Source organism: Nipponia nippon, unplaced genomic scaffold (genome assembly GCF_047370975.1).
Source record: "Nipponia nippon isolate SJK-2023a ecotype South Korea unplaced genomic scaffold, ASM4737097v1 scaffold_5, whole genome shotgun sequence".
NCBI classification, from domain to species: domain Eukaryota; kingdom Metazoa; phylum Chordata; class Aves; order Pelecaniformes; family Threskiornithidae; genus Nipponia; species Nipponia nippon.
The window spans coordinates 27861263-27876875 of NW_028262369.1; the positions used below are offsets into that span (position 1 = coordinate 27861263).

General features: G+C 43.7%; 2 protein-coding genes across 2 annotated transcripts in view; both read right to left on the bottom strand.

Annotated features, from left to right (window-relative positions):
* RNF11 (ring finger protein 11) overlaps nucleotides 1-9408 on the bottom strand; it is a 31764-nt gene extending 22356 nt beyond the window's left edge. Inside the window, exon 1 of the mRNA XM_087730744.1 lies at nucleotides 8935-9408. Within this exon, the coding sequence (XP_087586870.1) occupies nucleotides 8935-9057 (123 nt within the window). The 5' untranslated portion in view covers nucleotides 9058-9408. The remainder of the gene's footprint in view (nucleotides 1-8934) is intronic.
* A 4099-nt stretch (nucleotides 9409-13507) lies between these two features.
* LOC148052099 (uncharacterized) overlaps nucleotides 13508-15613 on the bottom strand; it is a 32154-nt gene continuing 30048 nt past the window's right edge. The window contains exon 5 of the mRNA XM_087734098.1: nucleotides 13508-15340. Coding sequence (XP_087590224.1) covers nucleotides 15256-15340 — 85 coding nt within the window. The 3' untranslated portion in view covers nucleotides 13508-15255. The remainder of the gene's footprint in view (nucleotides 15341-15613) is intronic.

A 15613-nucleotide genomic window follows, 5' to 3' on the forward strand; every position in this document is an offset into this window, starting at 1 on the left:
TCCAAGTATATATAGCTATGTTATAGATACATTTCTGGGTTATATTCTAGTCTGACTTTTTTTTTTTTTAAAAGCAGTTTTGCCACGACAAAGATTAGAAACTGGCAGTATCTGCTAAATGTAATGGTTTTAATCGTTGGTGCAGAATAGCAGATTCCTTGCTTTTGTCCAAACCAGCACTGAATGATTTTTTGCTTGCCACTGGATATTCACATGGCTTCATTAAATTTTATTAGTCATAAACGAGGTGTTTGATGCTTCTAGGACCTCTCTTAGTAGTCCAGACTCTAATGGCATATGGGCTAGCTACAATCCCAAGCTGTAGAAAACTCAGCATTGTCAGCCAGCTGAGATTTGTCTTTGGCTGAGGATGAGGTTGTCCCTGCATGGGCATTTGGCCTTGGAGTTCAGTGAAGTACATACAAGGACTGCTTCTGAACTATGCCTCTAGAAATACAAATTGCTCTGAGTGGGGAAAAAGCAGACGAGAGGACACAGAGGCCTCTCCAGCGTCCAAAAAATGTGATCAAGGGAAACAGGTTTCAATATTGCAGGGGTAATAGCCTGCACATTCAACACTGCATGCTGGGGCTAAGGGAGAAACTGAATTTCCTGAGTCACAGTTTCTCTCATTCCTCCCACAGTTTCAGTCCTCCCCCAGGCACCTCAGGTCTACATCATCCCTAAACTAAACCAGTGGCTAAAAACAGAGGCAGGATGAGAATGCTCAAAAATCAGCCCAGCCTTTGATATGATAGTATGCGTGCGCGCACATGTGCGAAGCAGAGAGCATGCGTAAGCATTCTGGTGGATCAGCAGAAATACACGATGCAACAAACCAGCTGGTTGTGATTTGGCTGACGCAACTGCGGTTGAAAGGACGGTTCTTTTATCCTCTCCTCCAGTTGCTGCATGCATCTGCTGTTTGCCCGTGTCACTGCGCGTGGATCATGGCCCAGCAGCTTTTATGCCACCGGCATTCTGACTTTCTTCTTCACTGATGAGAAACAGAGCAGCTGGCAGATTCCTATGGAGGACTGGTAAATCAACCAACCACTCTCTATAACTGTTTGGTCTCTTGGAAATTGTTTCATTAGTTCATAGGAAAGTCACGGTTGATTTGCGTTAGTCCATTCCACAGATCATTATCTCTTCAAAACATAAAACTAGTTTATTTTCCGCGGTTCTGAAACTAAAGTCCAGATGTACGGCCAGCAACAGCTGCTCATCACAGAAATAATCCAGTCGTACATACAGGAAACATAAGAGCTTTCTAAACACACGGTGGTCCTAGATTTTGGGGAGGGCGATATTGCTTGTTTGGGTTGGCTTGCCTGAAAGAATGCACAACCTCCCAGAATAATGAAGATTCATCATCCCGATTAGGCAAGATTTCTTATTACTATCTCCCTGGCCTCTTCATTCCTACTAATCGAGCATCTGGAATGCAGGCTGCCAAATAAACACTGAACTATCAGATTCCAAAGCGGATTTTAGGAGACTTATCTACTGCCTTAAACAGATCTTCTGATAAAGCTCCCTCTCCACAGCAGCAGGTTTGTCGTAAATTCCTGCAAAGGTTCATTTTAAAATGGAAGAATATTATTTTATTAAAATCATATTATCACAGAACACTTTACAAACAGGAATTAAATTACTAAGGATGCCTGCACTAAACATAAAGTTTATTACTCCTTTATTCTTCATTTTACAGTGAGGAAACTAAAGCACAGACCAGTTAAGTGATTTGCTAAAAGTTACGAAGTAAACAGAAGACTGAACTAAGAATAATGAATGCTTTTGTTAAGGCTCCTAGAGTGATTTTTTTGGTAGATTTTGGTTTTTTTGTTTAGGTTCAGGGTGGGATTTTTTTTTTTTTTAGTTGAAGTCCACAGTGCAGTTTTACCCAGCAAGAAGCTACACATCGCCTCTAGCTCTGCTGGGACAGGTCGCTGCTGCGGCTGCCCCAAGAGACTGGCAGAATGACAAGACAGCATCTTCTACAAAAACACATCCTACCTTCAGGAAGTAAGGCACACCTTCACTTCTGAGACCTTCACAATGTCAGGGCAAATCTCTCTTGCGGTCTAAATCAAGACTGAAGCTTGCTTTGCCTTTTAGAGTCAAAGAGTGGTGACTCTTCAGCTTTTTACCCTGGAGAGGTTTTATTCTAACTCAGCCATGACATCCCTAAAAACCAGCTCATTTTGTAATTCTTTGGTCTCTTAGGAACTGTTTCATTAGCTCATAGAAAAGTCATGGCTGATTTGCTTTAGTCTATTCCACAAACCATTACCTCTTCAAAATATAAATACGTTTCTCTTCGTGTGTCTATGGGGAGGCAATAACAAGGACAAGCACAAAGACTGGAAGACACAAGTCTTGTCACAAGCAAGTGGTGTTATTTTTAGTTTCTTGACCTTACATTCTGGAACCAGTTTTACTACAACCATTAACAGGGTCTGCAGAGGTGTTCATTAAACCGAGCTTCTTTTCTTTAAGTGATGAACAGGGACACGGGCAGACAGGGAGGAACGTGGCATAGCATCTTATCTGACTTGAGACAGTTCTTGCAGAAATCCATGTAAAACAGCAAGCAATACTCCATCAAATATGATTATAAACACATCCTATTCTTTTCAAAATTCCTCTTGGAAAACCTTCTGGCCAAAATGGCTAGGAACAGATCTTAACTGATCGCCGACTCAACAACACTGAGTCTAGAAACTGGCTCTCATTTTCATAATATAAAGGTGATAATACAGAGAACTCGAACGTCAGCATACACTTCCCATTTCCTCTAGCCGTGTCTAATGCATATTTATAACCAACTGGAGTTAAGAAAATCTATTTTAAGCAGACAAAGAATTACAATATTCAGCCAATATTCATTAAAATATTCATTAAAACCAGTTTATGAATGGGTATTTTCAAGATTAAAGTTACCTAACTCTGTGATACCATCAGGTTTGCCTGCCTTCCTCTCTTCTCCCGCTGCTCCTCCAGTGTTTTTCACTAGCACCGATCAGCCAGCCTGACGGGCCACGCTGAAACCAGTATGCACTAAGACAGGAAATACAGGTGCAGTTTTTTCTAACTGTTATCTAGAAAGGAAATTAAGACTCAGCACCCCCAGGAAACTTTCCATCTAGCACTGATTACCAGCAACAAAATTCTCTAGACAGCTTGCTAAGTTCTTCAGAGGTGGAAGGAGTAAGAGGTGTCATGGCATATTGTTCGCTAACCAAATAACCTTGGATGCTATTACAATGAAGTTCCTAAGACACATAATTCATTACTATCTGGATAAGTGAACTGTCTATCCCTATACAGACATTTAAAAAAAGAGGTTTATTATTGCTTTGCACATACAAATAATTTACCAGAACAGCACCATAAGACACGGAGGGCTTACAGATTTTCTGAATGCAGCTATCTAAATTGTATCGCAACAATCTATCAGGAGTGACTTTAGCACTTGGCGCTTGGTCTTTCACAGTTAGAGAGATTATTCCAGAGTATTATCATAGCACTTGTTCATTTCTGAGAACCAGTTATATAAGGTAGCTTAAGCAACCATATCCTTGAAAAGAAGCAAACACAAAACATCACTGGCTTACTCTGTCATTTCTCATCCATGCAGCAACCTCTGAACATCAGCTCCTCTGTCACTTTCTCTCCTCACCGAAGCTGATCTCCACATAGGGCACTGCTGCCAGAAGGCACTTGCCAGCAACACACCAACAGAGGCACACTCTTGTTTGAAGCCCTTTGAAGTTTCCACTGGAATGAGGAATTGCGGACTGGAGCAGTATTTCAGTTCACATCCAGAAATGCAACTGTAATTCATACACGTCATCAGCAAGATGCACAGCACAAGCAGAGAAAAGGGCAAGACCTGCATGTGCAATTTTTAAATATACACCTTTCTCTTATATGAAAGTAAACTTATAGCTGGTTTGCTTTTTTCATGGCTAGCTTTCTGTATGTAATGTTTTCCCATCACATCTTTCCTCCTCTTACGCTGTTCCAACACATACCAACAGTTCTAGCTTTGCACAACCACCCAATGTCAGATTATAACACGTTATACTACCATAGTCTTCCTTCTTGTACAATACACACAATCACAGATGATTTATCATCTCATTTGCAGCCCAAGCGAATTTTTTATGGATGTTTCTATAAATAGGTGCAACTCCTATATCAGAATTAATTTGGTTTGCAACTTTTAATGATATTAATTACCATACCTTTGGGAAGAGAGCATTGGAACACTAATGTAATATATCACTTAAGTCATGACAAGAATGTAATAAAAGCTTTGTTTCTCTGTTGAGCAAAATACATCCAACACATGCATTTATGGGGCAAGCTTCACACAGAAATGCAGTAGACTATTTCAAGAAAATTTCCTGACTGTTCAAGCTGGGGACTTCTTCAGAGCCTTGGATAAGCAACACTCCAGGCCTGCACCTACTGCATCGCGCTCAGGCTAAGAGGATCCTGGAGAGTGACTTACTAAGGACCTAGGGCTGAGGGGATCCTGGAGTGACTTACTAAGGACCTAGGGCACTGTCATCACAGGCGGCTGTGCCACCTCCCTGAACTGGGGACAGCTGGTACGAAGCACGACAAGACAGATGGTTGGGGACAAGGGGACAGGTGACGCTCGGTTAACAGAGGGGACCCCAGGAGGCCATTGCAGCAACCTCAGTTTAAGAGAAGCCATGAGACACCCTAAATTGTGCTTTCAAAACCTGCTGTCCCCAACAGCTTTTTGAAGATTATGGGAGCACAACATTGGGCTAAGCTCATGTTTGTGATCGCGTCTCATTTTGTGCCTCTGGCCTAATCAAGAGAGTATCCAGGTCAAAAGGTTTTAAATTAATCCCTAAAAAAACCCAACCAACCAAACAAAAAACCACATTAGGTCCACTGAAACATTTTATCTAGGCCTGTAAGACAACACAGGGTGGCACTGAGTACCAGAGCGCACTTTGGATCTCTTCAGGTAAAGGGATAAAATATTCTATTAGCTTATCTGCCACATCCACATTTCTAACGTGCTTTTGAGTTCAGTATCAATACCAAGAACTTGCGCTTATTTCTCATGCTTTTAGCTTATGTTAGTAAGTAGTATACATCTTTTTTAGAAGACTGCAGTGTATTTTGTCCACAGTAGTACTTTTTAGAAACTTAGGGAGAAAAGATGCAAAGTCTTCTGTACTTTACTGTGTAAAATTCCAAAGTTTAATAAACTGGCAAATTATTCCCTGCAACTATTAAGGAACTATTTAAGAACAGAAATATGAGACGAGGATTAAGAAAGGGGCATATCTGTTCTGCAAAATAAAGTCTTTGAGAAGAACTACTAGAAGTAAGAGAAACTGGAAAAAAAAACAGTAAACTTGTATGGAAAAACAGCAGAAGGCATATTGCCAACAGATGGCGAAGAAGTCCTACACAGAAAAGGAAAACAAACTTGAAAGCATACTCAATTTTGAGGACTTGAGAAAAAATAAAACCAAAGCTAACTTTCCTAATCACAGATTCACCGGTTAAAAATGGAGTTGCGTGTGCTTAGCACTTCGAAAAACAGTTGTAATTTCTGGGTTCTAAAATGGAGGCATCCAAAATTAGCATCTGTCTATGAAAATGTTGGTCCACTCTTGAAATCACTTCCTTTCCTCCCCACACAAAAACACACTCTTTTCTTTGGTGTGTTTTAATTATTTCCCACATTAGTCGTTAAGCTTGATGCACTGGAAAAATGGCTGGTGTTTTAATGGACCACGTTCTCATTAACTCAAGATACTTGTTTAAAAAGATATTTCGTCTCTGAAGCCTTTCTGCTGTAGCTTGTAAGGTGTACTGCCACAGAAACTGAGAGCAGAGACAGGTATATGCAAAGCCTCTGAATGGAAGTTAGAGTCCCCATTACTCCGTGTGCCCATACTGCCGATCAAATTTTCAGTCTCACTTTTGGAGGCAGGAATTTCACACAGTCGTTCAATAGCACTCACTGATAAAATAAATTTGACATGCAACATTGAAGTGATTATTGGGGGCACATTTTGCAGTTAGAAATAAATAGCTAAATAAAAATTATGGTTTGACAAGATTCCCATATGGATGCCCGTGGCACAATCCTGTCAGAACACGAAAAAGTATTTTAAATGTCAATATAATATAGAAGTTAGTTACAAGAGACAGAAGTAATTTTCTACAACTGTGTATCTTCACCCAACAAGCTTCCTTCTCCTAGTTTGCATACCTTGCAAGATCTGTTCAGGAAGTTGACACATCATTGCTGCAAACCCAAGAAAAGCAAACATACCAAATTTTATTCTCTTCTAAAACATGTCCATTTTACAGCTAAAATTTCAGTAGTTAGATTTTAAATTGTTCATCTCCTAGTTTCTTGCACACACTGCTAGTTGCCACAAGCTAGTTTTCAAACTCATTTTATCCTCTTCCTTGCTTTCCTTTCTCAGGTCTATATGTTCTCAAATACACCCTAATTCTGGTTAAGATGCTGTGAAAAAAGTAATTATCACACACCAGGACAAAACTCCTAAATTCCCATTTGTAAGACTGAATCCAAGCTGCCACCTGAAAGTTAAAATGAGAGAGTGACCTATCGCTAGCACAACAGCAAAAATGGAGCATAAAGAATTCTTCACCTTCAGAGTCTGTCTTGTGCATCTTCTATACCCAAAACAATTCAAAATTATAAATCCCCTCGACCTCAAAGCACGTGAAATGCTGCAGAATATTGTACGTAAGGCCTTTTTTGTTAATCACAAACCACTGCGGTTCAAAATATGTGGAAAGGGTAGCTTTGAATTTTGACTATATGAGACAAAATGCTACCTTAAGGTGAAGCTTTAGGAATTGCTAGGATCTGTGGAGGGGCTTTCAGGACAGCCAGCAACATTTGAGACAGCCAAGCGCTTATGCGCATATCGCCCGATGCTACACAGCTTTATTCAAGCAAGGGAAGTTTTGCTACGAATACACGTACTCGATAACAGATATCTGTAAATTAATTTATTTTACTGCCTACTGTCTTCTCAGTCAACCATCCACGCTTATGAGTAAGAAGTTCTTCATCAAGAAAAAGTAATTTAAAAAAAACCAACAAAGCAGCAATGGAGGAAGAGTACTTATCTACACTGAAATCCAGATGAGAAGGCCTGCACAATGTGTATACCTGATTCATGACTCTTGCAAGAGCTAACAGGTTGTTTTCAAAGGGAAAAAAAACCACCTCCACAGGTCTTCCTAGAATCACAGATGTAAATGCAACAAATAGCACGAACAGTCAAACTTTGTATGTTGATTTGACAAAAATACAATTCACTCCTAAACCACATGGACAATTCAGGCTTAATTTAGAACAACACGACCTTTAAAAAACTTAATCTGCCACCAAGCACTTTCTATTTATTGGACTTCAGCAGACATAGTTTGGAAGTCAGAAGAAAAGATTCCCCACATCAGGAAATTTATTCTAATATTAAGCTTCTGCACCCAAACAAACAGCTACACGCTGCTGAGCAATACCAGTGCCGCTTCCCTGCGCCAGCAAGGGCTGCTACATATGGGGCTTCTCTTCAACACTTAAGGGGCTTCCTAACAGGGCCGTGATTCTTGAACTTGTTAAAGCATTTGTAGATTACACGTCTGCCTGGTTAAATACTTCCTGCAATTTTGTTAATTATATGTCAAGGTCTGCAACTACTGAATGACTCCCACCCTAGAAAACAGCTCTCAAGTCACCCTCCAGAATTTGTCTCAACTGCCATTTCTATAGATCTCTCTGGAACATATCCATTTATCTCAGAGAGCAAAATACTTTTAAAACTTGAATAAAATGTGCAGTTATACCACTGGAAGATTTTTTTTTTTAGTGCTGTACAACCATTTACTGTAGATGGCTTGTTTAGGGCAATATACATTTCTATATATGGGGATGGAGCCCACAAGGAGCAGACAAGTGCAACCCCAAGTTCAGCTTCCCCTTTCCGCGGCCACCCCTCCGAGAAGCGGCCAAGAGCAGGGCTTTCACGTTAACGCCATCACCGCTCTACATCAGCGTCATCCTCCGCTGTGAGGAAAGCGATAAAGAAAATACTCAGCCTTCCCCCCGCGCCCCGGTTCGTCATCAAGATGTAAATTAACAGATTCTCTCAAAGACAGGGGAAAAAAAAAAAAAAAACAAAACACCAACAATGGGAAAGACTTCCCTGCTGGTGCCCCACAGGACCAGGGAAATAGGAGCTGCTGCGCTGGGAGAGTTACTTACTGGGGATCGGAGGCTGCTAAAAATACGGGAACGAAGCCGGGGCGATGGTGAATGCGCCCGGACAAAGCCCGGGCAGCGCACACGCCCGCGGTCCCCGTCCCGGAGCGTCACCCGAGCATCGCAACGCCAGACGGTGATGTCACCGCAGGCAGGCAACAAAGGACGCGGCACCGGCCGGACGGCCAGCGCCTGCCCTCCTCCTCCGGGACCCCGCGGCCGCCCCCCGCCCGGCAGCGGGACCGAACCCCCCGCCGCCGCGCCCGGCCCGCTCGACGCGCCCCGCCGGCGGCCGCCGCGGGAACCTCGCCTCCCGTCTGCCGAGAGGCCCGAGCTGCCAGGCTGGAAGAGACAAAGCGGCTTCCCCCCCGGTACGCGTGAGCGGAAAGGGAGAGGTTCGGGCAGCCGCCCAGCGCAGGAGCGGCGGCGGCGGGGGGGAGTCAGCGGCGGCCGCCGGCCCTGCCCTCAGGGCGAGCGGCCTGGCGGCTGCCCCGCGCCGCGGCCCCCGCGCCCCTCTCCTCACCCCCTTCCCCAAGGCCCCGCCGCCTGCCGCTGCCCGCCCCGCTCCCTCCCGTCCCCCCGCAGCCTCCGCTCTCCGCCACGGCGCTCCCCGCCCCCTCCCCTACCTGATATGGCGGCGGCGGCTCCTGATCCGGCTCAGCCCCGTCCCCGTAGCTGGCTCTGTCCGACTGGGACTCGTGGAGCAGCGAGATGTCATCCGAGGTGGGGGACTTGAGGCAGTTCCCCATCTTCCCCCTGGAAGCGGGGCTCCCCCTCCGCCGCCTCCTCCTCCTCAGGGACGGACCGCCAGCCCCCGCCGGCGGCGGCTCCGCGCCCTCAGCCTCCCCGCCGCAGCGCGCAGCCCGCAGCCACCCCGCCGGGGAGGCTCATGCCAGCCCCGGCCCTAAGCGGCTTAGCAGCAGCCCAGCCGCCTCCCGCTTCGCTCCGCAGCCGCCCCGACCCCCGAGCCGGGGGGGCGGCAGGACTGGCCTCCCACCCCCCGGGGGGGCGGCGTGGGGCAGCGGGCTCCGGTGGGATCCGCCCGCCCCGCGGCAGCCCGGCGCTGTTCTGCTTCCTGGTCACCAGCTCCCTGCGCACTGGGCTTTGTCGCACAGGCCGCCCTGGCTCCTCCCCTCACTCCTCCCCGCCGGGCCAGGTTAGCAGCCGCAAGGCCCCGCTCTGCCGCGCCCGGCCCCGGCCCCGGCCCCGCGGCGGGGGGAGCCCTGCCCGCCCCCGGCGGGACGAGGCGAAGCGGGGCAGGGGCTGGGGAGTCCTGCGGCTGCCGCCGGCTGCGGGGCGGTGGGCTCCCCCCGACCACCAAAATGGTGGGTGCCGCTTCGCTCCACCCCCGGGAGCGCTTTGTTTTTGTTTGTTTCCCGGGCATGGCGGCGCGGCCGGGGAGGAAAGGCCGCCCCGGACCGGCGGAGGGGCGGCGGCGGCCCCTGGCTCCTCCGCGGCGGCTCCAGGCGGCCCCGCACCACCCCACCGCGACTGGCGGTGCTGTGTGTGAGGCCAAGATCCTGCCCCGGCGTGTGGTTCGCCCCCGGGTTGTTTCTCGGGGAGGAAAGGGGGTTCCTCTGGTGCTCACCGCGGGCGCTACTCGAGTGGGCACGGTTTATAGTTGTAGGGGCAGAGCGTTGAACCCCCAATGTGGAGCAACAGGCACTTGTATCACTTTTATGTTTCTGAAGGTAGCCGTTCAGCCTTTTTATATGATAAGCAGATACTAAGATAAACCACGTATTTAGCTCCATTTTTTCTTCATAAAAATTTATTCACTCTTGCATATAAATATAGATAAGTATAGATAAATGCAAATTTCAAGAGAGTGAATGCCCCTCCTCCACTGCGTTAGCACGCTAGCACAGACCCACACAGATGGGAACGAGACCCGCTTTTTGTCCTTCACAGGATGGTCCTTTAAGTGTTCTTTCCAGCTTTGTCATCTGGGACAGTTCCTCAAAATCCCTCCCTGGCTTTCAGATTCAGACCATGGAATATATTTTAAAATCTGGTTTTGTTAAAGTATTTTTTAGAGTGAAGCAAATCTGGTGCAGATGAGAACAGCTAGAAAGTACAGTTTGTAACGCAGCATAGCGTGGCCAGTGTTTATCACAGGCTTCTCTGCTGATCCATGTCAGTCCTGGTTTGCACTAGAGCTTCCATCTTAGGTCAAAGTATCTACAAACCAGTTGTCCACAGTGATGTATTTGGCTCTACAACCTTTACTTAAGCATTTGAGAGGGCCTGTGGTGGACCTCTCAGTCTGGGAACAGACTTTTGGCTGATGATCCATACGAGTTCTTTCCTGAAGATTTCATTTTATAACTGTTTAGGAATTTTGTTTTGGTGCTTATCAATGGATAACCTAAACAGCCCCAGTGTAAAATCTGTAGCAATAGAAAAGTTATTACTGGCATTTATGGGGTTCAAACACAGTTTTAGGCTTTTCTAAGAAATAGAGAATAAAAATAGTTCATGAATTGTGAGCGTTGATCGTGGTGGAGAGGCTTTGCAATGGGCTGCTGTAAATAATAGTGACTGCTGTACATGACTTGGTCATTTGGGTGTTTATCCTATGAGTATGTTGGCTTGGTTTAATAGGAGAAAGGCAAGCAATCGTTGGAGAGGATCCAGTGAACCACTGCCTCGCCCAGTCCTGATTTCAAGGTTAAGGCAACGTCAGAGCTGTCTGCTGTGAGAAGTTGGTGGTGAGACTCCAGCTCTGTTACTGGTATTTTCAGTTGTGCCGTAGCAACATCAGGAGCAAGATTACCGGCAACTAGAAAGACTTCTTTATTCAGCTGTCATTTCATGGTGTATGCTCTCTGTGGAGCTTCGGCCTGTGTCGTTGATGTAGCTCGGTGTAGACCACAGGCATGTGCCGCAGCGTACCTTGCAGTTCTGATGCTGTACAGTGTGGAGGTCCTGTGGGAGCATGTGTTGCCTCCCTGCCGGCTGGCATGCCAAGATTTCCTTTCTTTGGAAACCAGCATGCAAACGTGGGTCTCTGGTCTGATCCTGATACGCAGTCAGGACACAGCTGGGACATACTCAGGGATCCCACAGTATAGATGTTGCCTTTATTTACCTTGAGTCAGATCTCCAAAAGCAATAACTGATAAGCCCAGTTAAAACTTTCCCATTAGTACGTACAGGATGCTCCAAATCTGGGCTACGTTTAAAAGATGGAGACTTGTCAAATGCTGGAAGAGATCTACTTTTCATGGTGGACTCGCAGAGGAAGCAGCAGTTCACATTTGGCTTTGCAACATGACAGACTCTGCAGCCATGAGAGCTCTGAATGAGGAAGAGCTATTACCAGTCATTACTGGGTTCTTCGAAGTAGAGATGGTTTAAGGCACTTGTCTTCTAGACCATTCTCTCCTGTTATGTCAGATAGGTCATTAATAATGGCTAGCTCAAGAGTTGTATAGCGGTCCAGGAGACGGAGGATGGAAAAATTCTTGTGTTCACCAATGCGCAAATGTCTTTTAATATCCCTGCATATGCTGTGCTGTGACTGTGAGGCTACTGCTTTTGCTTCCACATTTCTTGGGGACAAGAAAGTAGTCAAAGAGCTTTTCAAGTTGAGGTTGGTTGTCCTTATTGCTCAATAACTATTTGATGGGAGTCTTTTTTCCTAGAGAACACATGAACTGTTTTCACAGTTTCTCAGTATTAAGTTACAGAAAATAGAACAGACCTGGCAGGCTTCACTGTATCTGCTTTCTGTAGATAATATTTTTAAGTAGAGAGGCTGTTTAGAAGGATTTGCTTTTGTGGAAACAGACACAGAGGTGATCCTTGCACATGCAGAATGGTAGAGGTGACTATGGACCAAATAGACTATAGACCAAAACAAAACAGGCCCCTGTTCATGCTGTAGGAGATCCTTGTTCCGTATAGACTTAGAGGCTCACAAATAGGTTTTATATGGTCCTTTTTTTCTGAGAGGATGTGATTTACAAGTACAGTTTCCCTGTTCCAGCAGAACCATAGGACAATTTAACCAATGGCTTTAGTTATCTCTGTTTTTTACTTCCCCTGCTTAATTTGGGGTACAAATAATTATAAGACTGGATTTTCCAGAGCCTTAAAATGATCCTACAGATGGAAGAAAGAGCCATGTATTGGTTTAGGGTTGCATAGATACTACTGGTAGAAAAGATGAATGCAAATACAAAAATTTGCATCGGACTAATATCAATACAGAACTGGCAGCCTAAGTCAATGAAACTTTTTCTTACCTGTAAACATTTAAACAATTGGCTATAATCTGTTGTCAGAATGGAAATGGGGTAGTCTGAAATTTTCCAGTCTACAGGATTAGTGTTCTAGTAAGTCTCGATGTGACAATGTCATATACAGGTCTGTTCTGACCATTTTTTGGCAGATGGCATCTTCTAAGTGAAATATATTTTTAAAAACAAAATGGAAAGTAATGAAAAATTTTTTTAAAGGATGCAAACAATTGAATGTTTATGTTTTATTTTGGAGGTTCTTGATATGAGAGGAGACAGGTTACATAATGCTGTATTCTTAAGGCTCATATGAGCTAGCCAGAGATTGTGAGCTATCTTACTGAAAAATCCCTTTCTTTTTGAGTTAAAAATCTAAAAACCACTGAGGATGTGAAAAGTCTTTCTTGTTACTAGTTTCTCTGCAAAATTGACATCATAAATTGCCTAATTTATAGATAAAAGACCCTTTGGTGACTTCATTTTATGTGATCCATGGTCATGTTACTGTTGGACAACATTTTGGGTATGTTTAATGTATCAAGCTCAACAAAAGTTTTTGAAAGACCTTTTCCGTCCTCAGCATGGAAAAGTTTTTTTCACTTCCTTTTCTTCCATCACGCTTATTTTCTCAGCACGTATCATCTCTTATTATGTCTTATCTTTTCTTCTGGATAAGATTGTTTTCTGAGTTCATATACAGAAGCCCAGTTAGCTTCTGAGTGCAATCTTTCCATGCCATGGTACCCATAGGTTCAGAGATAGCGCTGTTTGCTCAGCTGATGTTGGGGAATAAGAAGCATTACAATTTTAAAACCCTTTTCTGGAAAAAAAGGCCTTGTATACCCTGGAGAATTGAAGTAAATGACAGTCTTCTATTATATATGTGAATCTGATTATGGGAATGACTGAGTTAGTTTATCTGGTTATAAAGAACATAGCATCTTCTAAAATGCACGTGATTATTTTTAGTTTTATTGATTTTAGTGGAACCATAGACATTTCTCAGTGTATATTACAATTGTATATTGTTTTCCAAGAGAGAGTGAATGCAGCACTAGAAAGCAATTATGGAACTAATATATTTCCCTGAAATGCACTTTGTGATGCAGCATTTTGCTCATGTTTCTAAAAATTACTTAAACTTCTTAAATTATCCTGGTATCACAAGTACCGCTTACATCAATTTATCCCGAGGATACCATCTTGGTAAGGATATGTTTTCCATTATTGGCATAAATAAGTTGCCTTCCATAATAACTGTTTTCCCCAGATCCAAAATGCTTTATCACCAAGGAGTGTGATGCCTACCTACTCCATTCACTGGTGCACCTACACTGTATGTCACAAAGATGAAAAAGGACATGTATTTTGGCATTAAAAAAAACAAACAACAAAGCAGGCAGTCATCATACGAAAGTAACCTCTTCAAACAAACCCTCTGTCACCCAGCTTCATGGTGAATTTTGTGTAGGAGTCAATTTTGCTTTTTCTCCGTGTACCACATATTGCCACAGTCTCAACTTCAAGAATGATCAGAGACCTAGAAAACATGATCTAAGAGGAAAGACTGAAAGAATTGGGGTTGTTTAGTCTAAAGAAAAGGAAAGTGTTGGGAAAAGTGGTAATCATCTCCAAAAATGTAAAAAGTTTCTCTGCAGAGAGAAGGAATAAATTTTTCTTCATATTTAGTGGGCCTAGGGCAAGAGGTGATGGACTTGGAGATTTAAGGTAGGCATTAGGAAATTATTTCAAACTGCAAAAGTAGTTTAGCACTGGAAATGATTACCTGGGAATCTCGCTTACTGAAAGCTTTGAAAGGCGGATTAGGTCAGATGTCTCGGGAATGGTTTTAGTTGCAGTAGATTATATACAGATAACCCCAGAAGGTTCCAGACTGGTTTGTACTGTTTCATTTCTCTCTGGTGATTTACAACAGATGCATTACTGCTGTGTTATTTTAATTCTCACTCTTCCTTATATCCTTAGAAAATGCCAGTAAGAAAACATGGCAGTAGGTAAAAAATTGGGTAAGTAGAATGGGTGGTGAAGTTCCCAAGAGCAGAATGTTAAGGAATCACAGTTACTGCAGGATAACTGTTGTGTTTGAGCAGGAGCGTGACTTGCTGACGTGTCCCGCTGACAGGCTTTGGGACACTTGTGTACTGGGCTGGCATTCAACAAGTAGTGGGTATTCAATACACAGAAATCTATGTTTTAACTAATCTTTTAAATTTTTATTTAATTTAATTTTAATAAATTTTAATTTAATTTTAAATTTTAATTGAAGTGTTGGTCTTTCTTCACTTTTTGCTGTGTGTAAATACTTTCTGAATTTGCAAGGAGCGAGCTCTATCCAGAGTTCACCAGTGGCCAGTGTGTTAGTCATCAGGTACCATCACGGCAGGTTCAGTGATATTCTGCCCAAGATGTGGGGAAAAGATAGATATTTGGAGTAGCAGGTCCAGAAGCCAAAATTACCTAAACTAATGAGGGGTATGAAGTTGAACATGATATCGTTTCATCTGAGTTTTACTTTTATCTTGGAGGCCTTCTGTTCCTCACAAAGCCTTCAGTTCACTGCAACAGTAAGGTAGTATCCAAAATGCTTGTTCCTCTTTGAAACAGAATTTGGGCATTTATCATTTTTCCAAGTTGAATATGCTTTCTGCTGCACAACTTAAAACACCTCTTGTTCACCTTCTTCTAAGTCTTCCTGTTTTTCTGATTTTCACCATTTTTCCTGGAGCCTAAAATCTCTGTTTTCTTCCTGTAGGTAGCTATAGGTCTTCTGCAATAAAAGAGTGATAAAATGACGCATGGAAAGATTAATGAGAACCTATGGAGTGTGACCCTCTGACATACAAGTCTGTCCCAGTCCAAGATCACCTATGTCTTTGTCATTCCTTGACAGAAAACTGTTCAAACTGTTTCTGGATACTGAATGATGTCTGTAGGTACTGTGTTCTAATACCTTGCAATTTCAAAAATTTTCCTAATATCTAAGATTGCGATAAGTCAAACTCTTTATTACGTGTCCTGTCTGCATTGTTGCAGTGATTTT